General features: G+C 37.1%; 1 protein-coding gene across 3 annotated transcripts in view; it reads left to right on the plus strand.

Moving 5' to 3' along the window:
• LOC127426174 (lysine-specific demethylase phf2-like) overlaps positions 1 to 22,039 on the plus strand; it is a 55,431-nt gene that overhangs the window by 18,448 nt on the left and 14,944 nt on the right. For all 3 annotated transcript variants that reach the window (XM_051672787.1, XM_051672789.1, XM_051672790.1), the window contains exons 8-17: positions 1,313 to 1,400; positions 1,829 to 1,935; positions 6,482 to 6,573; positions 7,359 to 7,448; positions 7,563 to 7,910; positions 8,042 to 8,161; positions 12,081 to 12,196; positions 14,771 to 14,949; positions 16,776 to 16,843; positions 17,709 to 17,878. In XM_051672787.1, the coding sequence (XP_051528747.1) occupies positions 1,313 to 1,400; positions 1,829 to 1,935; positions 6,482 to 6,573; positions 7,359 to 7,448; positions 7,563 to 7,910; positions 8,042 to 8,161; positions 12,081 to 12,196; positions 14,771 to 14,949; positions 16,776 to 16,843; positions 17,709 to 17,878 (1,378 nt within the window). The remainder of the gene's footprint in view (positions 1 to 1,312; positions 1,401 to 1,828; positions 1,936 to 6,481; positions 6,574 to 7,358; positions 7,449 to 7,562; positions 7,911 to 8,041; positions 8,162 to 12,080; positions 12,197 to 14,770; positions 14,950 to 16,775; positions 16,844 to 17,708; positions 17,879 to 22,039) is intronic.

Consider the following 22,039-nt stretch of genomic DNA (forward strand, 5'->3'; position numbering starts at 1 on the left):
ATGTTCGGTTAATGCAACCCCTGGTTGCCAGTGCTCATAATTAAAGCTGAAGTGTGTCATTTCTGTAAATGCAACTGCAAAAATAATCACCAGAAGTCCAGAAAAATCTATTTTTTGAAAACATCTTTCATTGGCTGTTCAAATAAATAGTCCCGCCCCAAACTCACACAGTTGGTTGAGCCAGTGGACGGGCTGCTCAAACAAACAGAGCAATGTTTTGATAGTGTCACAGTGTTACATTTACTTTCAATAATATTCATGATGTAATCACAATGATTTTGCTGAAGATATAAATTAAGCAATTTTGTGATATCGCAGTCATTTTAAAGTGCTTTTTATTTGGCCATAAAGTTTCATAAAGAGCGCATCTGTAGACTAATTTCACAGTCCTTCATGGCTGCACATTTAATCTGAATAACATAAAAATGGCAATCTGGTAATATGTAATTAGTAAATTGCAAAAGGCTGCAATTAAAGACAGATAAACATGGTCTGTGTGCGCTTCAGAATAAGCGAGTGACATGCTGTTTTGTGCACGTGGGGGGCTCATGGGCTCATGTTTTTAATGGTTTTAGAGCAGATTCAAGCATACAAGTTATTATACAAATCTACAAACATAAAATACAAATGTGTAGGTCATCTGCATAGCAATGAAAATTAATGTTGTACTTTCGAATCACAGAACCAAGAGGTAACCTGTATAGAGAAAACAAATTGGCCCTAATAGGGATCCTTGCGGAACACCACAATTTATTGTTTAAGAGGAGGACATCTCATCTCCAACAGACACTACACATTTCCTATTTGACAAATAGGAAAAAAAACAGTCTAAAGCCACCCCAGAATTTTTTTTAAATATATATTATCATATTAATGAAAATGATTAAATCTCATTCTCCCTTAAGTTCTTAGTTAAAAACTGAGGAACATGCCATTATTTTTAAATAGATTTTTATTTACTACATTTAAAATATTGTATCTACTTTACTACAATGGAAGTTTGGGTGAAATAATGGTTCCTCTGATTTAAAAAAGCCATTTCAGAGCAAAAAAAAAGTTATCAGGATATATATTGAATATTGCCAAAATGCTGAAAAATATCAAGATATAATTTTTGTAGCCATATCGGTCATACTTATAGTTGACCGTTCATATTAAGTTGTGATACGTAAAAAGAATTTTACATCGAAGAAATTAAACTCATCAGCTTTAAAACTACTAACTTTAAAAAATATATATTTTTTTTTAAATAACTTCAAGAAGATGATCACAGTCACCTTGTTGTTTTTGTTCTCTGTTTTTTAAATGGCAGGATGGATTAATGCAATACTGACTCCTGTAGACTGCTTAGCCTTCTCTGGGCATTTTGTCCACAGTCTGAGCGTAGAGATGCAAATGAGGTCAGTGATTTGTTTATTTTTTTTCCTCTATGGAAAGTTTTGTTTGTAAGTTTGTTACTGTATGCACATGGAAATATTTTATGAAGTACATTGGGTTTGTAGTTTGTACTGCAACTCTAGTTTGTACTGGGATTAGAGGAAACATCTAATTTTTTTTGGCTGTTCCTTCTTGCCATTTTAAATGCAATTACATGCAGTTTGCCTTGCAATGACAACTGGTGAATGATGATGCAATTGAAGCATTCAAGCGTCAAACCTTCCCTGTTCTATTCTTGGTACTGACATGCTCTGTAGCAACAAAAAGAAAGAGGGGAAAGTCAACAGCATACGCTGTAGCCTTCTGAAGTGCATTTCTCACATCTGTGAAACCATGACTTTTTTTTAAGGCACACTTTTCAGTAATCCTCCATTTGCTTTTCTCCACTCAGAGCATATGAGGTGGAAAAAAGACTGAAGGTTGCCAGCCTCACTCCATTTCCAAACTTTGAAACAGCATGTTGGTATGTGGGGAAATACTACCTGGAGCGGTTTAAAGGTAAGCAGTTAAGTGGACAAAGCAAGTAATTAAATCTTTTAAAAAATGTCTTTCATCTGTAGAGTGCAACAGTTCCATCACATTTATTTTCTCATATCGAAATATATATTTTAGCGATAATGTATAAATTAGGGATGTGCACAACTACTAATTTCACTGATGTTTAAACAGAAATTTTGTAGTCGACTAGTCTAAAAAGAAAGAAACCATCAGAAGACAAAAAACTTTATGGGGGAATTCACCCAGAAAGAGTTGCACTGTCTGCACTGGTTCAGCGCCCGGTTCACTTAAGGAATTATGCAGATCAGGCCGCTGAACGCAACTGGCACGTGCAATTATTGGGAAAAAGTATTTAACCAACTAGTAATTCCAATGCCGTCTAGCAGCAGCAATACCGTTTAGTCGACTGTTCTGACACATCCCTAGTATTAACCCTTTAAGACAAAACAACCTTGAGCTCCGATGTTGTTAGCGCTTATATACAGTTGAAATCAGAAGTTTACATACCCCTTATCCAAATACATTTAAACACAGATTTTCCACAATTCCTGACATTTAATCGTAGAAAACATTCCCTGTCTTAGGTCAGTTAGGATCACTACTTTATTTTAAAAATGTGAAATGTCAGAATAATAGTAGAGAGAATGATTTATTTCAGCTTTTATTTCTTGCATCACATTCCCAGTGGGTCAGAAGTTTACATACACTTTGTTAATATTTGGTAGCATTGCCTTTAAATTGTTTAACTTGGGTCAAATGTTTTTGGGTAGCCTTCCACAAGCTTCTCACAATAAGTTGCTGGAATGTTGGCCCATTCCTCCATACAGAACTGGCGTAACTGAATCAGGTTTGTAGGCCTCCTTGCTCGCACACGCTTTTTCAGTTCTGCCCACACATTTTCTGTCAGATTGAGGTCAGGGCTTTGTGATGGCTACTCCAACACCGTGACTTTGTTGTTCTTAAGCCATTTTGCCACAACTTTGGAGGTATTCTTGGGGTCATTGTCCATTTTGAAGACCCATTTACAACCGAGCTTTAACTTCCTGGCTGATGTCTTGAGATGTTGCTTCAATATATCCACATAATTTTCCTTCCTCATGATGCCATCTATTTTGTGAAGTGCACCAGTCCCTCCTGCAGCAAAGCACCCCCACAACATCTTCACGGTTGGGATGGTGTTCTTTGGCTTGCAAGCCTCACCCTTTTTCCTCTAAACATAACGATGGTTATTATGGCCAAACAGTTCAATTTTTGTTTCATCCGACCACCAAACTACATTCATCTCTAGGAGACAGAATGCATCTCCTTCATGAGCGGTGCGATGGCTGCATGGTCCCATGGTGTTTATACTTGCGTACTATTGTTTGTACAGCTGAACGTGGTACCTTCAGGCATTTGGAAATTGCTCCCAATGATGAACCAGACTTGTGGAGGTCCACAATTATTTTCTGAGGTCTTGGCTGATTTCTTTTGATTTTCCTGAGTTTGAAGGTAGGCCTATAATACATCCACAGGTACACCTCCAATTGACTCCAATTAGCCAATTAGCCCATCAGAAGCTAATTGGAAAATTACATAAAAAGGCTTGACATCATTTTCTGGAATTTTCCAAGCTGCTTAAAGGCACAATTAACTTAGTGTATGTAAACTTCTGACCCACTGGAATTGTGATATAGTCAATTAAAAGTGAAAAAATCTGTAAACAATTGTTGGGAAAAATTACTTGTGTCATGCACAAAGTAGATGTCCTAAACGACTTGCCAAAACTATAGTTTGCTAGTATTAAATCTGTGGAGTGGTTAAAAAAAATGAGGTGTAATGACTTCAACCAAAGTATATAACTTATGACTTCAACTGTATGCCTCTATAGAAGCCAAGCCAGTGTTATTTCAAATTTACTTAAAAAAAGTGTTTAATTGCCGAATTCCCAGTGTAGAACTACCCTACCCATAATCAAAAAGACCGATCCACCAATCAGAGAAGTCGCTGGAAACAGGTGTTGTGGCAAAAGCATTGCTAATGATGTAATCAAGTTTCTCTACATGTGCAATCTAATATTTTCTATAAATTAGTGTATCTGTTAACATTTTACAATAAGGTTGTATTTGTTAACATTAGTTAACTACTCGAGTTAACAACATGAACTAATAATAAACAATATTTATAAATAGGGCTGTCGATTTAATGTGTTAATTCGGTGTGATTAATTATATAAAAAGTAACGTGTTAAAAACATTAATGCAATTAATCATGTCCCCGGACCTTTATAAGGAATATTCCTTATATCGAGGGCAGACAACACAAGATGAGAACACGTTCTTGCGTTCAAACACAGCTTGATGGAGCACAAATCTGAACACAGGGATCTCAAGATGTGTTTTTCTAAGTTTCAAACTTCTTTTAACTTGACACAGCGACCTAAAACATTTATGTTTATGATGCAGCCGAGACATTCCAAAAGCGTCCATCTGACTCGTGTATACATTGACGCATCCTTAGACAAGCCCTTATAATAAATCTCGGACTGACTGACGAATTCAGTTGCAAAATGGATTGCTGTGAACTGTCGGCCAATGATAGGCTTATGTTCAATAATATGGAAATAAACATTACATTATATTCCAAAGCATTTTTTTTTGTTTGTTTGTTTTTGTATTTTCTATTTTAGTGCTTTACTTGTGTACCAAAATAATGTAATGCATTTTAATTATCTGTATTATTATTTTAATAATATATATTTTATTTATAATTTAAATATAACTATTTATAATTATTTAATCATTATATATTTAATTATTGTTATTTGAGGGGCTTTCTCAGAAAATATATATGTATGCAATTATTTGTGATTAATTCGATTAATTAATCGGTATACCATGTCATTAATTCGATTACAAATTTTAATCAATTGACAGCCCAACTTATAAAGCACTTATTAATCTTGGTTTATGTTAATTTCAACATATACTAATACATTTTTAAAAGTAAAAGTTGTACAAGTTAACATTAGTTAATGCATTATGAACTAACAATAAACCATTGCATTTTCATAAATTAACATTAACCAAGATTAATACATGCTTGTATTGTTCAGTGTTAGTTCATGATACCTGATGCATTTACTAATGTTAACAAATATAACCTTATTGTAATTTATTATTTTTTCAATAAACTTCAAATATATTAAATGTTTGGCCTATAATAAATAAGTTATAGCCAATTGTACTGTCGATTCTGACTGAAATATGTTAAATATACGTTATTTACAGTGTTGATCAAGTGATGAGTAGTTCATTGCCTCATAAAAGACATTAAGCACAGTCTTGTCTGTTTTCTGATTTTTAAACACATTTTTGCTTCAAATCAAATGTTGTAATTTTGTGATTCATCTTGGAACTTTTTTTAAATGCCTTTGGAGAAAAGCAATGGGAAAATACAGGTCACTGTTTTACACAACTCTCTCATTGTTGCTCCCCTGTTCAAAGGTTGTACTTTCCTGAATTACCGCTCCATCCTGTGCAGTGTAAGATTTGTCAGTAATAGTGAACTTTGGGATTGGAAATAAAAAGATCTAATGTCGAAGTACTTGTAACGTAGACTCAGATGGCTTCCTTCTTCCCCGCTTTTGTGCGTGATCCTGGAAGAGGCCTGCTGAGCAGATGAGGAAGGTCTGGATAGCCGGAATATTATTGCAGTCATTAGACTGGTGCATCGTAGAGTTCACAGATGATTAGCTTCAAAAGGCAGAATCACTTGGTCCATTACAACCTGGTGTTTAAACTCCCCTCATCTGGCCTTGGACTGTGTGTTTATATTTCCACCATTTTACCCCCGTCACGTTATTTAATTTTGCCAGATTGCTGCAGCGCGCATATTGAAACGAGCAGATTTGAGGACCGCAGTTGCTCTCAGAGCTGTATGATGTTCAGATTGGGGAATAGGTTTTCAAGGCCATCTTTTTGAGAGTTCCACTCTCACGTGTGACTTCAGGTAGAGGATAAACCTTGCCCCCTACCACCCTGCAGGCCGGCTGGCCCACTGCCAGCCCTATTGCTCACTGCTTCGGCTTTCACTTTGCGTTCATGTTATTAATTTAAATGCAGTGTGGAATATATTTCCTGTAGTGGATGTGTATCCAGTCCAATGTAATCAGTGTCGAAGCTGGCGCTCCAAAAAGGCACAAGACTGTTTTTAGGCCCCTCAGGATTGAAGTAATCAGTTTGATATATGAATGGCCTTTGTTATTGAACAGTAATGGGTCCGGTTGAAAATGCAGTCCATTTTTATTTCTGGTGTAATGTTTCCCCCCTCTTTTCAGCAGAGTTTCATGCTCTGAGTGTTTTTGACAGGGGGACCACAGTCTCGGGCATTGCAGCTAATGATTTAAAGAAAGTTGGTTGTGTCACATGACCTTTCACCAATTTGCCAATTAGAAAGCGGCCCATTCTAGTGAGGATCTTATATAACTAATACTGCTCTAATAAAGGGTTTGGATCCAAAAGGGAATGTTTGACTCTGATGCTATGTTTTCCTAAATGTTTTGCAGGTTTACATAAGGCAAGCAAACAGCCACCTCCCTACTTGGTACATGGTGCCAAAATTGTCAATGGAGCATTCCGATCATGGACGAAAAAACAGGTGAAGAATTAATACTAGAACTTTTTTTTTGTCAGAGATGTTCAGGCTGTTGTCTTAAAACCCAGAAGACTTTAGCATTTTCGGGCAATGGTTCACTCTGGAATTTCCTATAATGGCAGTTTGGGATTTATGAGTAAAGAAGTTCTGTGGTTATAATGACTTGAAGAGACATGTTTTGTTCTGCAGCATAAATGACACATAGTCAAAGCTCAACCATGAAAGCCGTTGTGTTTTAAAAAAATCATGTGTTGCTAGGGGCCTGGGTAGCTCAGCGAGTAAAGTCGCGAGTTTGAATCCAGGGCGTGCTGAGTGACCAGCCAGGTCTCCTAAGCAACCAAATTGGCCCGGTTGCTAAGGAGGGTAGAGTCACGTGGGGTAGCCTCCTCGTGGTCGCTATAATATGGTTCGAGAATAGTGTGAAGCCTCCACACACGCTATGTCTCCGTGGTAACACGCTCAACAAGCCACGTGATAAGATGCGCGGACTGACGGTCTCAGACGCGGAGGCAACTGAGATTCGTCCTCCGCCACCCGGATTGAGGCGAGTCACTACACCACCACGAGGACTTAGAGCGCATTGGGACTTGGGCATTCCAAATTGGGGAGAAAAAGGGGAGAAAAAAAATAATAATATGTTGCTAACAAGTTGCTAAATAAAAAAAAAAAATCGAAACATGGCTCATGGCTAAAAAGCTCTTTTGAATAGAAACGAAAATAGAACAAATGAACAATTTCTACTCTTGTATGTGTCGTAATGTGCCTGTGACTCTCACTTTTTCGTAAAGGCTCTTTTAGAACATGAGGATGAGCTCCCAGAAAACATGAAGCCAGCGCAGCTCATTAAAGACCTTGCCAAAGAGATTCGGATTTCAGAGGTGAGCGCCCACAGTGTACATGCCACATAAATACAGAATGGTTACTGATTTTGAATGAGCGTAAAACCTGTGTGTGAATGTTTTGACAAACAATGTACAATGCCTTTGATTCAGAATGCAACAAAAGCCATAAAGAGTGAGCCCAGCAACTCCAAGCCCCCAACAGAGGAACCCCCATCAGCTCTATCAGATTCCGAAGAGCCCGTGTCCCCCGCCAACATCTCCAGTCCCCCGAGAGATAAGCCAGCCAGGAAGAAAGCCACAAAGCCACCAAAACCACCCAAACCACCCAAAATGCCCAAGGCACCCAAGTCACCGAAAGTACCCAAGATAAAAGAGGGTGGCAAGAAGAAAGGAAAGAAAGCAAAAGAAGGCATTTTACCTGAGAAAAAGCCCTCAAGTCTGGCAGCTCTTGAATCCCATGCGAAGGACATCCTAAGCAAGATGGACCAGCCCAAAAAAGTAATGGTTAACAGCAGTTTCATAATGGTAGTCAGTAAACTGAAAAATAGTACCAAATGCTCATACATACATATTAAGTAACTTTATCCATTTTATCTGTATTTAATGGACATTTTCTTATCATTTCACAGGTGGCAAAGACTGGGTTTAGTATTTTGGAAAAAGAACCAAGTAAACCAAACGACGTGGAGAAGTTTGAGTTGATTCGAGAACACAATAAGAACAAGACAGAGGCAAAATGGAAATATAAGGTATGTTTGTTATGTTATGTTATATTAATGATAGAGATTGGCCAATATTGTCTTTTTTCAGTCGGTATTACAATACTTTTGTCTAAGGCCACGTCTACACTAATACATTTTCGTTTGAAAATGCATCTTTTTCTCTACGTTTTGGCCTTCCGTCCACACTGAGATGGCGTTTTTGACAGCGAAAACTGAGCTTTTAGAAAACGCTCTCCCAAGTGGATAAATTTGGAAACTCGTCATTGCGTTGTAGTGTGTACAGGGGAAACGGAGATATCGGAAAACAATGACGTATTTGTTGTCATGTGACGCAGTCATGTGATCCATACAACCCAAATCAATCAAGATGTTGTGCCTTATATTCATTTTGATAGTGTTGTTAAAGATAAATGTTACTTTGTACAACCTTAACATTGCATTCCTTGAAAGGCGACGGGAAGTTCACTCGGAAATGCTGTCTGGCGATGGAACATGAGGACAATTGCTTTTTAGACAGTACATGGAATGGCAATTTTTCGCATGCGCAGTAAAGGGATTTAAGAGTTTTGATATGTTTCAGTGTGGATGAGAAACTTTTAGAAAACGAAAATGGCGTTTTTAAATGTATCTGGATTAATGTGGACATTTTTTATGTTCCTAATTTTCCACTTTCCAGAACTGATTTTTAATTATTGCTTATTTCTGCTTTTTGACACAGTAATAAATTAATTTTCATTAGATGACAACAATCAAAACGTCATATCCATTTTAAATATTGTATTAATATTATTATAATTTATGTCTTTACATTTATTCAAAGTTGTTTAAGTTTGGGGGCCTAGATAGCTCAGCGAGTATTGACGCTGACTACCACTCCTGGAGTCACAAGCTCGAATCCAGGGCATGCTGAGTGACTCCAGCCAGGTCTCCTAAGCAACCAAATTGGCCCGGTTGCTAGGGAGGGTAGAGTCACATGGGGTAACCTCCTCGTGGTCAGGGTTAGGGGTTCTCGCTCTCAATGGGGCACGTGGTAAGTTGTGCGTGGATCACGGAGAATAGCATGAGCCTCCACATGCTGTGAGTCTCTGCGGTGTCATGCACAGTGAGCCACGTGATAAGATGCATGGATTGACTGTCTCAGAATCGGAGGCAACTGAGACTCCGCCACCCGAATTGAGGTGAGTAACCGCGCCACCACGAGGACCTACTAAGTAGTGGGAATTGGGCATTCCAAATTGGGATAAAATAAAATAAAATAAAATAAAAAAAAAGTTGTTTAGGTTTTGGGCATTGCCTAACTGTTAAGCTTAAAATGAGAATGAATGGCTGCTACTAATTCATGTAATTCATAGTAACAATTAAGGCTGTCAAATAAAATTTGAATATTCATGAAAAATTACAGGCCGTTTAGACCGATCGCATTCTTGGGCTAAAACAGATGCAGTACAGCAAATAAAAAAGAACTTGGCTGTCTTGGGACGTTTTAAAAGCTGAATTTCCTTTTAAATTGACTCCGTAAAAAGCAAACCAAAACAAATGGTAAAAAACGTCCGTCTAGCGCATACTTACATAAAAAAGATGGTCGCATTTGGAGTGAACGGCCCCTTACTTGGAGGTCTTTGGCGGTTGTGTCTTGTCTATGCCTTGGCTTGCTTTTATGAGCGTCTCGTTGCATAAGCACTAGATATGTACATACAACTGTTTTTAATGAAAAAAACTGTGGCAACGGTATAGGCTACTGTGCAACAATAATGGCACTTTTCCACTGCACGTTACAGTTCGACTCGACTTGACTCTGCTCGCTTTACTTTTCTGAGCTTGCTTTTCCACTGCAGTTTAGTGCCACCTCAACGTGGATGGGATTATAGGCTGATCGTCATAGTTGCGCCGCCTCTACTGCCGTGACATCATCTTAAACGCGACACAAACATTACTGATCATAAACCGTAACACGACCGCTAGCTGTTAGCTACTAGCTCATTGTGCAGCATAAAGCAGTTGTTGCATGATGATTTTACACAAGTGTAACAGTTAAATTGGCCTGGTTGTTTTAGAAGCAAGCTTTCCAGTAGCTGGTCAACTAAATAAAGTGAAGCTTTCAAGCAGAATATAGAGTTAACGTACCATCAGCAGGGCACTTTCCCTCCCATTTCTCGCCGGTCTATTGCCATAGATAGTGTCCATTTGGTCGAACCACTTCCACTTTCTTCTGCTTGAACCACTCTGGCTGTTGTGGTCCTTGATGGTTCTGTAGTCACTTTTAAGTTTTTTTTAACTTTTCCCTACACTGTTGGTAGGTCCGGTGGTAGCCGTGTGCGGCAGAGAGCTGAGACACTTCCTGAAAGACTTTTTCGTTTCACGTCGTTTGGTTCGTCGCTAACGAGAGGAACGTCTGCACCTCGTTTGTTGACCACGCCGTTGTTTTGTGCACAGCCATTTCTTTTTACAATTGGAAAGTCACGTAAACAAATGATACTGCTATGGCTGTTGCTAACTTTAAAACTAGCGGGTTGATGTCCCGTGTCGCAAATCCAGTGATGCTGGTAGTGACGATTCTCTCTGACCAATCAGTGATCTGCAGGGTTTTGACGTCACATTTAGTATCGGCTCGGCTCGCTTGGAACCTTGACCGAGGTGGTACTAAAAAAAGTACCAGGTACCAGGTACTATCCACAGTGGGAAACCCCCAAAAAGTGAGCAGAGTCGAGTCGAGCTGTACCGTGCAGTGGAAAAGCCCCATAAGTTAACATAGAACCATCTATTTAAGCGTTTCATTTCTTGATTGACATTTTATGTAAGATTTGAGAATATGAACTGGCTAAATCTTCTGTTTACAGCCAGATATGTGCTCTGCAATTAACAATAGCTATAAAACGGTGCTGATTGGTTTATTTTGATTTGTTGCATTCTCTCGTGGACATAGGAGACAACGTAGATTAAAAAAGTAGATGTCTTGTAGATTTTTTCCCCCTACCTGAAATGCCTTTAAAATGTTAATTTTGGTAATATTTCAGTGACATTTTTTTATTTAGTTTCTCAGCCCTGTTGACAGCCCTAGTAACAATACTATGAATCAGTAATTCATGTAAACAATACATTAAATAACAGTTTTTTACATAAACCCCTTTTTTTCCTGTTAAACACACAGTGCCATTTATTGGTAGGCACGATATTAAAGAATCGATAATTGATTACGTAAAAAACTGTGATATTAGCGGCCTATCATGCAGGTCTACATGCAATATTTCTTGATTTTTGTTTAAAGCAAACATTATTTATTTTATTGAAACGCAAGGCTTTTACATTCCATGCAAATTATACAAAACCCTGTCAAGTTGAAAAGTAGCGCAGTGGGGTTGAGGATCATCTAGAAGTGATTTGCACATTTCAGATCAAAGCAATCAGCAGAAATAACTGCGGCTCAGTCACTCTTTCTGGTCTGGGCTCATCAAAGCAGCAGAAGAACTCTTCACCCAGGCTCTGAGTTTACCTAATGCTATAATGCTATGTCATATCCCCAGTATGCCAGCTAAGTATTTACATATGCCTTTATTTCTTGCTTAAAATTGGGCATATTTTGTCATTATTGTTGGATAACATGGGATGGTTTTTGTAGTAAAAGCTTAATTCTGGTGAACGGAAGGCATTAGAGGGCTTTCGTTTTGGGGGGAAAATTCAGTGCCAGACAACCCTATAATGTTTGTAGTTGCTCCAAGTCTCCTGATCCGAGTGCTCCTTTGCAGCTCTCCAAACATTTGCAGATGGAGTTGAATCTCTGTTAGATGCTCTACAAGGTCATCAGCCACAATGACTTCAGTCTTTGACGTTTGATCATTGTGGACATGGCTGACAGATAGCGGGGAACAGCAAAGACCTGTCAAGTTTGTAAAAGGAGAAAAGTTTCAACGTACTGATTATTGTTTTGCGTTTTCTTTCCATCTTGCAGAACAGCAAACCTGATTCGTTATTGAAAATGGAAGAAGAGCACAAATTTGACAAAACTCCACTCGGCCATAAAGACAATAAATTTGCGTTTTCAATGTCGAATAAGAAGTTGCTGGGGTAAGTGCATGAGCGAGTGCTCGGACATTTTTGTTTTATTACCACTTTCCATTTTAGCTTTTGAAAAATTTACAAATCCATGTATTCCATCAATAAATGTGATATTATATTGCATATATTATATTTTGTTACTTGTTTATTGTTTAATGCATAATTTATACTATTTACAAGAATTTACATTGATTTGTAGAACACGTGTTAAAAATTGGTACTGTCTCTTTAAGAAAACCGGAGGTTAAATAAAGAGTGTCTGTAAGTGAGCACATATTATAGCACATATCAAGAATTTCACACATCATTGCACTTGTGTATATGGCTGTGTGACAATAAATGTGATTTGATTTGATTTGATTAAAAAGAGAGGGCAAGAATCGATTTTTTACCTCATCTGTGCTATTCGTGATGAAATTCAAAAGCTTGTTTTTGATCAACAATTAACTGTAAAGAACAGAAAGGATATTAAAAGAGACTATTTTCAGTGACAAATTGATTGCGTCGATCTCGTCTCTGGAAACACATTACACTAAACGAGTCAAATCAAACTTTTACTCTCAACACGTGGTGAAAGGATGCCGAACTTCTTTGCTACTCAATCACTGGTGAGTGAAATCTGAACGTTTACCAGCCATTGTGTGATCACAGACATTTTTTAGTTGCATAGCACAAAATTTGGTCTCATCTGCGAGCGCATTGTAGAGAGTTGCGCATATAGTAAAAGATTGATCTTGGGATTTAAGAATCGAAATCAAGATCGTCTTAATAGGCAATGCGTGATAGCACAAGATGCATATATCTGATATTGCGGAGAATAACGTGGGCCTCCACACGCTATGTCTCCACGGTAACGCGCTCAACAAGCCACGTGATAAGATGCGTGGGTTGACGGTCTCCGATGCGGAGGCAACTGAGATTCGTCCTCCGCCACCCTGATTGAGGTGAGTCACTACGCCACCACAAGGACTTAGAGCACATTGGGAATTGGGCATTCCAAATTGGGGAGGGAAAAAAAATGTCTTAGGGTACGTTTACACGACAACGATGTACTAAAAACGGAAAAGTTTTTCCTTTGCAAGTTTCGCGTACAGACGACAACGTTGTCAAAACGATCCCTATTCACACGGATCTGTGAAAACTACTAAAAACGCTGTATTATGCATGCCAGGCCAGTAGTTGGTGATGTCACTTTGTGTAGAAACAGTACGCGCCTGCGCACATAAGCATTCTTCCACAGAGTGAATACAAACAATGAAGATCTACACTTTGCTGGAGAAGCGGCAATAAACTCAAAACCTTGAGCAGAACAAACACAGTCCTGTAGTCCGCCATTGTAGTTTTGAATGTCTCGCGCGTTGTTTTGAAGTACTCGCGCGCATACCTATAAACTGAACACGTAATACGTGTGCGCACGTTTTTGTATGTTTACTTGGAGACGATAAGGGCATCGTTTTCAAAAACTTACGTTTTCAGGCCCCAAAATGCCGTTGTTGTGTAAACGATCAGCCAAAATGCATAAAAAGTTTCTGTTTTTATTTGAAAACGTTGTTGTGTAAACGGCCCCTTAGTGATTCCAAACATTTGAACGGTTGTGTAGTAGGTCATCCAGGTACTCCGTGCATGCAGAAAGTTCACATAGTGTACACAGGAGGCTATACATACTGAAAATAAAACAGCATAGAGTAGTTCAAAAAACATATTAAGAGGAATACTAAAACATGCATTTTAAGGTCTTGGGTGGTAGTTTTCCTCAGTTATTGGACACTTAAAATTTTGGGCTATTTTTAGTATCTTTTGGGCTGGTTTTAAGCAGACTTTGGGCTGGAAATTTTTGCTGGACCTGGCAACTCTGCTTACCGGGGGGCAGACAACACAAGATGAGAACACATTCTTGTGTTCAAACACAGCTGGACGGAGTGCAATTCCGAACGCAGGGATCTCAAGACGTGTTTTTCTACGTTTCAAACTATGTTTAACTTGACACAGCAACCTGAAACTGCAGTGTATATGACGTGACACAACCAAAGTAAGATACTCAAAAGGCATCCGTTTGACGCATGTGTACATTGACACGTCCTTAGACAAGCACGCCCCTTATAATAAATCTATCCCAGACAGATTGATGAATTCAATTGCAAAATGGATTGCGGTAGACGAATGTTCAATAATATGAAAATATTTTTTTTTACAGCCTGTTAAAGCCACTTTTTGATCTTATCAATGCTTTACTCATCTGCCACAATAATGTAATGCATTTAAATTATCTGAATTATTATATTTATAATATATTTTATATTTATAATTATTAAAAAAGAAGTATTATAATTAATTAACAATTTTTTACAGAATTATTGTTATTTGAGGGGCTTTCTCAGCAAATATTTAAATATGCGATTAATATACATATATATTGATCAAATAACAATTAATTGGCATATCATGTAATTAATTTGCTAAATTCTTTTAATTGATTGACAGCCCTAGTTTTTACACACCAGATTGTCTTCTCAAAGGATTGTCTTGTCTGATGACAAACTACTGTTCTCGTCTGTTTTTTTTTTTTTTTTTTTTTTTTTTCAGATCAAAGACACTCAAGCCCCAGACCAACTCCAGTGTTTTTGGTTCAATACAAAACATTAAGGAAGAAAAGCCCAAGCCTGTGAGAGACGAGTACGAGTATGTCTCAGATGAAGAGGAACTTAAAATTGACGAATTTCCAATCCGGAGGAAAAAGGATGCAGTCAAAAGAGAGTTTTCCTGTAAGATTTTATGCCGAGATCTGAGCCAGGTTTTACATTTAAATAAATTGTAACACTTTACAATAAGTTTCCATTTGTTAACATTAGTTAATGTATCAAGTATCATGAACTAATGATGAACAATATAATATTAAAGCATTTATTAATCTTGGTTAATGTTAATCTATAAAAATATAATGGTTCATAGTGCATTAACTATTGTTAAAGGAATATTCCAGGTTCATTATAAGTTAAGCTAAATTAACAGCATTTGTGACAATGCTGATAAGCACAAAAACATTGTTTTTAAAAAAAAAAAGCAAAAATCTGTGTTACAGTGAGGCACTTACACTGGAAGTGAATGGGGCCAATCCTTAAACATTAAGACGTAACCAATGTGCATGTTAACATGATTTTATTGTGATAAAATCACTGACTAACCTTTTCTGTATAAAGTTATAGCCAATTTTGCAACTTAGTTGCCATGATGGTGTAATGTCAACAAACCCTAAAATGACTGTAAAAATGACTATTTAAACAACTTCACAGCTCAAATAATAAAAGAGTTTTAACAGAAGAATTAATGTAGGTGCTTTTATAAAATTATAAACTTTTCTGCCTTTTTAGAGAAAAGGAGGGACAAGTCAAATAATATTTTGTAGTAATCAACATTATGCTACAAATGCTGTAAATTAAGCTTAACTTGTATTGAACCCAGAATATTCCTTTAACAAATACAACTTTTAATTTTAAAAATGTATTACTATATGTTGAAATTACTGTAATTGTAGTTAATTAATTATCAAATTGAACCTTATTCTTTTTTTCCCCCTTTTTTCCCCCAATTTGGAATGCCCAATTCCCAATGCACTTTTAAGTCCTCGTGGTCGCGTAGTGATTCGCCTCAATCCGGGTGGCGGAGGACGAATCCCAGTTGCCTCTGCGTCTGAGACCGCCAACCCGTTCATCTTATCACGTGGCTTGTTGAGCGCGTTGCCACGGAGACATAGCACGTGTGGTGGCTTCACGCCATCCACCGCGGTATCCACGCTCAACTCACCACGTGCCCCGCCGAGAACGAACCACATTATAGCGACCACGAGGAGGTTACCCATGTGACTCTACCCTCCCTAGCAACCGGGCTAATTTGGTCACTTAGGAGACCTGGCTGGAATCACTCAGCACGCCCTGGAAATTGAACCTTATTCTAAAGTGTTACCAATAAAACATATAACTTAAGTGCCTTTACAAGGGAATCAAAAATTATTTCATACTCCATAATCGGGACCAGGTGGAATCTGCATTTTCTGCACTGATTTTGGGGGGAAATCTGCAGAATGGATGTGAACATGGTAAAATGCGTTAGCGTACACTTTTATTAGTAGCTGAAAGCATTATTAAATGTGTCAAAATATTTAAAGGTGAATTGTGCAATTTCTGTGCCACTAGCGACACCAAACAGAATTGGAAAAATAATGATTGTTTCCTAAGCACTCCCCTGTCTTGTCATTTGTTGGCCAAACAGACAGTCCCACCACAAACTCGCACCATTGGTTAATGTTACCATGTCAAGCAATGTTTTTAAAAGCACCCAGTGGCTTACTTATGGTTGACTTTGCATATTAAACTGGCATAGTGGAAAATTTGTAAGAAACAAATTACATACTTCACAGTAAACATTGAAGTTTATGAGTGATGGGCATTCAAATTTTGTGGAAATCTGCAGCTGCAGATACCGTGTGGGCCTGCCTATAATAGATACACTAGCCTTTTAACTGATTAACGCTAAGTCTTTCATTTCATGCTGTGTATAAGGATAATGCTGAACATCTGATGTTATTTTACAGTTTTATCAAACATCAAAGAGCCCATTCAGCCATCAAAAAAGCCAAAGCTACAGCCATCAGTCATAAAGGTAAGCATCAACTCTGTTTAGTGGGCGACCAATCCAGTGTTTTTATTGACAGAACATCAATAATACTTCTCTTTGATCAGACAATGGTTATAACATTAAAAGACTGATGGACAATAAACTGGACGAAATCCAAATCGCCAATCTTTATTTTACAAAGTAGCTGATTAATTCCTTCTGGATGCATTTAAAAGATTGTTTCATACATCCGTAGAGATTCCATGTGTAGGCTTTCAATATCCCAATGCAGAGCTGATGTTCTCAGCTTGCGATAATTCACCCATAATGTTCTGACTTACAATAACATACGGCACAAATCAAAGAGAACAAGCTGCAAGACAGAGCCAAGTATCACCCCAAAACTGATGAAGGAAATAGCTGCGGAGTGAATCAAATGAGAGTGAGAAAGTTAATTACGGCAGAGGCCCACATACAAACTGTGTGAGAGGTTACACAAAGCCTTAAAGTGACCTTAAAGTACCATGTATAGGAGATTTTCAGGATATACCATTGAAAACCACAAAAAAAAACTTTTGATGGTACCGGTACGTGTTTTGAGGTCAGGGTGTATTATTAAGTGTGTAGTATATTAACCTTAGAGTGATCCAGACAAGTTTTCTTTGGATAGTGACAAAAACCCATCTACTTGTGTATGTTTTGATACGTTTACCCATTTTAAAAGAAATTAGAGTTTTGTGTCTTTTAGCCTATGTTTGTTGGAGGCCATCTACATGCTAGTGTACTCATAAATGTTGACAAAATTTACTTTTAGCATATAAACTCATTTAACATTTACAGTGTTTCTTTTCTGGGTAAGTAGAGTGAAAATATTGATGACTATATCAGTTTACATCCATTCTCATTTCAGAGTCCAGATTCGTCCGATGAGGAATCACTCCACATAGACACAGAAGCCAAGACAGAGGTCAAAGGTCGTAATTCCAAGGTCTCTAAGAAGAAAGGGGGCAGTTCAGCTGGCATTCTCGACCTTCTACAGGCCAGCAAACAAGTGGGCGGCATCGACTACAGTAACAACAGGTATATAGATGACTGTTGTTCCATGTAACTCTAGCATTTCACTCTAGTCCTAAAACTGAGAACAATAGACCACATTCACCATATTATGTGCCATATTTCATTTTTCATGATTGAAAATGAGGCTGTTAGGGACAGAAGTAAAGTCTGTTTAATGGATTGTACTATTTATTATCTTCGTATTAATCATTCAGCTGACAAAACATTAAAAATATGTCATGCCCGGTTGACAAAAACTCCAGAAATCATGGCTTGTGATAAGATACACTCAAAAAAGGATTTTTGCTGCTTGTTCAGTTTACTAAATTAAAATGAACTTTAGCAACACAATTTGAGAACTTTTTGTCACAACTTGATTTCATTGCGTTCTATCCATTTAACCCTTTAAGCTCGGATGGGCCCAACCCGCCGGCGGGCCCGCAAGAAAAAATAAATAATCGTTAAAATAATAAAAACTACAGTCTTGACCAACTCAAAATAGGTATCGTTTGAAAGTTTAGAAGCTCTACTTTTCAATGCATTATTACCAAAACTGAACTAGTGCTTTGAAATTTGCAGACAAATCAGAAGCGTTCAAACAATTGCACTATATTATTGTATATTATTGCAATCAGTAAAAACATCAAACTCCTCAAATAGCCGTGTGTCATATGTTGTTGGAAAGCTCTAGAAGAGTAGAATAAAACCATCCTATTTGTTTCACTTACGGACAAAAATTTAGCGAGTAATAGCTAAGTATATGTCTTTGACAATTATGTTGGTGTTGCCTATATGCCCCGTCTTCGCTTATAACTTCATGAAATATAAACGCAACATAAAATATTACATACTGCACCATTACTTAGAGGAGGTGATTATCTTTGAAACGAGTCCACACGTAAGGTAATCGGATGCATAGATCATTAGATAATCCACACGAAGAACAATGTTACATATGGCCACCAGGAGATGGCGCCAAGTAAATGACACAAACTCAATGCAGACTCATTAAGTCACAAGGCACACATTCTCTGAAATCTCATTTTTAAAATCATGTCTCCATGCTGTGTGTACCTTTAGTCATTGTTGTTCTTATGTACAATTATAATGTTTGGAGAGGCTTTTGGACACTTTCAGGCTTTTTGGACACTAGGATAAATTATATTTTTAATGCTATAACTTTTTGATTGCTTTGTCATATCAACCCAAAACCTTTCTCAGATACAGTTGGCATGATTGGGAAGGAAACAAAAGCAGTTTTTCTGAGCCACCTTATTTACACCCAGATATCTATAATGTCAAATAAGAAAAAAAGAATTTTTGGCTTTTATATTTTATTTTTTAGCAGTTACTTAGGCTGAGAGTCTTAGAATGTATAAATATTTAATTTATTTTAAATGTAATGTATCATTAAAAAAATGTGAAAAGTTTTCTTTACAGTGATACCAAACACTTGGAGGGTTCCTTGTTGTTTTGTTGAGTTATAGGCTTTTAATTTTGGGTATGCCACTGAAACTGCAAATCTTTAAAAACACCTTTGGAGTTTAAAGGGTAAATTTTTTTAAAAGGAAGTTTACTTAATCCATTTGAGTTGGGACAACATGAATACTTTTTATGGTTTTAGGGGAAGTAAATGTTCTAATTAAGCATTATTTTATGTTTTATGTTTTTTTGTTTTTTTTTTTGCAAGAAGAATATAAAGGGGGATACGTTAGTATTTAATGTTTTGTTAGTACATAAAGAAATAAAAGAGGTTATTTGAGTTACATTGACACGTAAAATTTTGTTGGGCTTACCCAATTCAACTAGGCTCTTTCTACACAAAGTGTTTGTGTTGAGATTACATAGTAATTTTAAGTTAGGAAAACTCATTTCAAACACGTGGAACCACTGTCCAAGACTGAATCAATTTCAGCTAAAGAGCTACACTGCAAAATAAATCATTTTCTTAATTAGTATTTTTGTCTTCTTTTCTAGTAAAAATATCTAAACATTCTTAAAACCAGATCAATTTACTTGACAAGCAAAATGGCATAAGCTATTTTTTCTTGTTTATAGAGAAATCTAACTAAATTTAGTGAGGTTTATGCTTAAAATAAGAAAAAACTATTTGCCAGTGGGTTAAGAAAAATAAACTTAATTCAAATGGAAAATGTGTTTATTTTTCTGACCCCATTGGCAGAGTTTTTTTCTTGTTTTAAGCATAAAGTTTACTCAATTTTGTCAGATTTCTCTGAAAACAAGACTTAAGACCTTCTGCCATTTTGCTTGTCAAGTATACAGTCTATATCTTGTTTTAAGAATATTTCTATATTTTTACTGGAAAACAAGATAAAAAGACTAATTAAGAAAATGTTTTTTGCAGTGTATTATTATTTTTTGAGTACATGATCTAGAACATTTAGATGCACCTCTATCCCTCACAGCCTCATTTTCAATTGCCGATGAGTCTGCAGGTTGGTGTATTAAAATAAAATGGTGCAACTGTGCAAACATAAGGATTAGAGTGTGCGACGTTTATTATGCATAAGTCATAGCTGGATTGTAGCTGGGCACCTTCAATGGGTGATGATTGCGGTTTCCATACATTCATAGAAAACAATGCTTTCGAATTTTACCCCTTAAGGGACCCGGTTTTGGTCATACCTCAATTTTGATGAAGTATGTAGTTACTGCGTTTAGATTTACACACCAGAATCAGCTGCCCATAATGTTGAGAAACCAATGGGAACTTTGCAGATTTTGACCACATACATAATGCCAGATCCATACATGTTTTGTGATTCATCTGGTATATTCTATACGTCACACACACTAATGTGACAGACTATGTAGTTTAGAAATGTTTTGTCTTTGGCAAACTGCCATGGTGAACAGTTTATACAATGAAGCATGTTCCTGACCTCTAAAGAACTGAGACACATAATATTTCTATCCTATCTGTTAGCTCTAAAACTGCACACTGTAAACAAATCCTATGCAGGCATTTCGTGAACAATGGCAAAAGTAATAGTTTGCACAGTTTTTTTGTCAGCAGTTTACATGTACGAACATTATTTGTTTAATCCCTCAGCACTATTAATTTGTCAAATACAGCAAATGCTGCAGGCCATTCCTCTTCATTTTGCTGTTTGCTGTTTTGGGCACTTTTTTGATGGTCTATTTCCACTGCGCTGAAAGCTGCAAATCAGCTCAAACGCAAAAAGAAAACATGACTTAAATATGTTAATTTCTCAAATTATTATTATATATATATTTTTTGTGCTTTTAAACACAAATGGCATATGACTTCAGGATTGTGGGGAGGAAACGCTTCTAGTCAGCTACGACCACATTAAACGAGCTCTTGACTTATTGTTCCACCTCACTGGTTAATCACTTAATAGGTGGTAATCTGCATGGGCTAAATCCTTATTTTACTGCTGGTTACCTTGAGCTCAAAAGCAGATGCCAACACAGTAGGCACTTTAGTTCACAAGGTAGAATCTTCTGAAATAAAAAGATCTAAAATTGATTTATAGGATAAAGAAATGAACATATTTCGCAACTTTTAGCAGCAGGTAAGTCAGTAAAGCAGGAATGAGATGTGCAAACTGGTAGTTTATCTTATGACCAGATTTAATTCTAACAGAGAACAGTTGGCTTGTGCTTCGCTTTCTGGGAATAATTTACCCTAAAATTTAAATTCTGTCATTGTTTACCCTAACGTCGTTCCAAACCTGTATGCTTTTCCAGAAAACACAAAAGTACAAATTTGTCCACCAAGTCTCGCATCTAGCCCAATTTCCCATCCATATATAAAAAAAGTGGTTTGTTTGGTCACTACATGTGCAAAGACCATGTTTCATCTAATTTTTTGGTTGAACTATTCCTTTCAGTTTTGGTTGAATAAATCTTCAGTTTGATTGAAAGTAGATAACAGATGCAGTTAGCTTTTGTCATCGCCTTTTGCATTGCATCGAAACTGATTTTCATGTTGGCTGGCCAGGCCCACCCATTGGCATTAGGTGTTTAGTTTTGGCTGATTACATGTAATTATAACTGAAACTGGCTGCCTTAGAAGTCCCCACAACAATGGCCTACATTAGCTGCAGTGGAAAAGCTCTTTTGCTATTATTGACGTCAACCATTTTTATGTTGGTTTAATGTTGCGTTCCAATCAAAGTCGGCTGTGGGATATTCCTA

The sequence above is a fragment of the Myxocyprinus asiaticus genome, chromosome 35, assembly GCF_019703515.2.
Source record: "Myxocyprinus asiaticus isolate MX2 ecotype Aquarium Trade chromosome 35, UBuf_Myxa_2, whole genome shotgun sequence".
NCBI lineage: Eukaryota > Metazoa > Chordata > Actinopteri > Cypriniformes > Catostomidae > Myxocyprinus > Myxocyprinus asiaticus.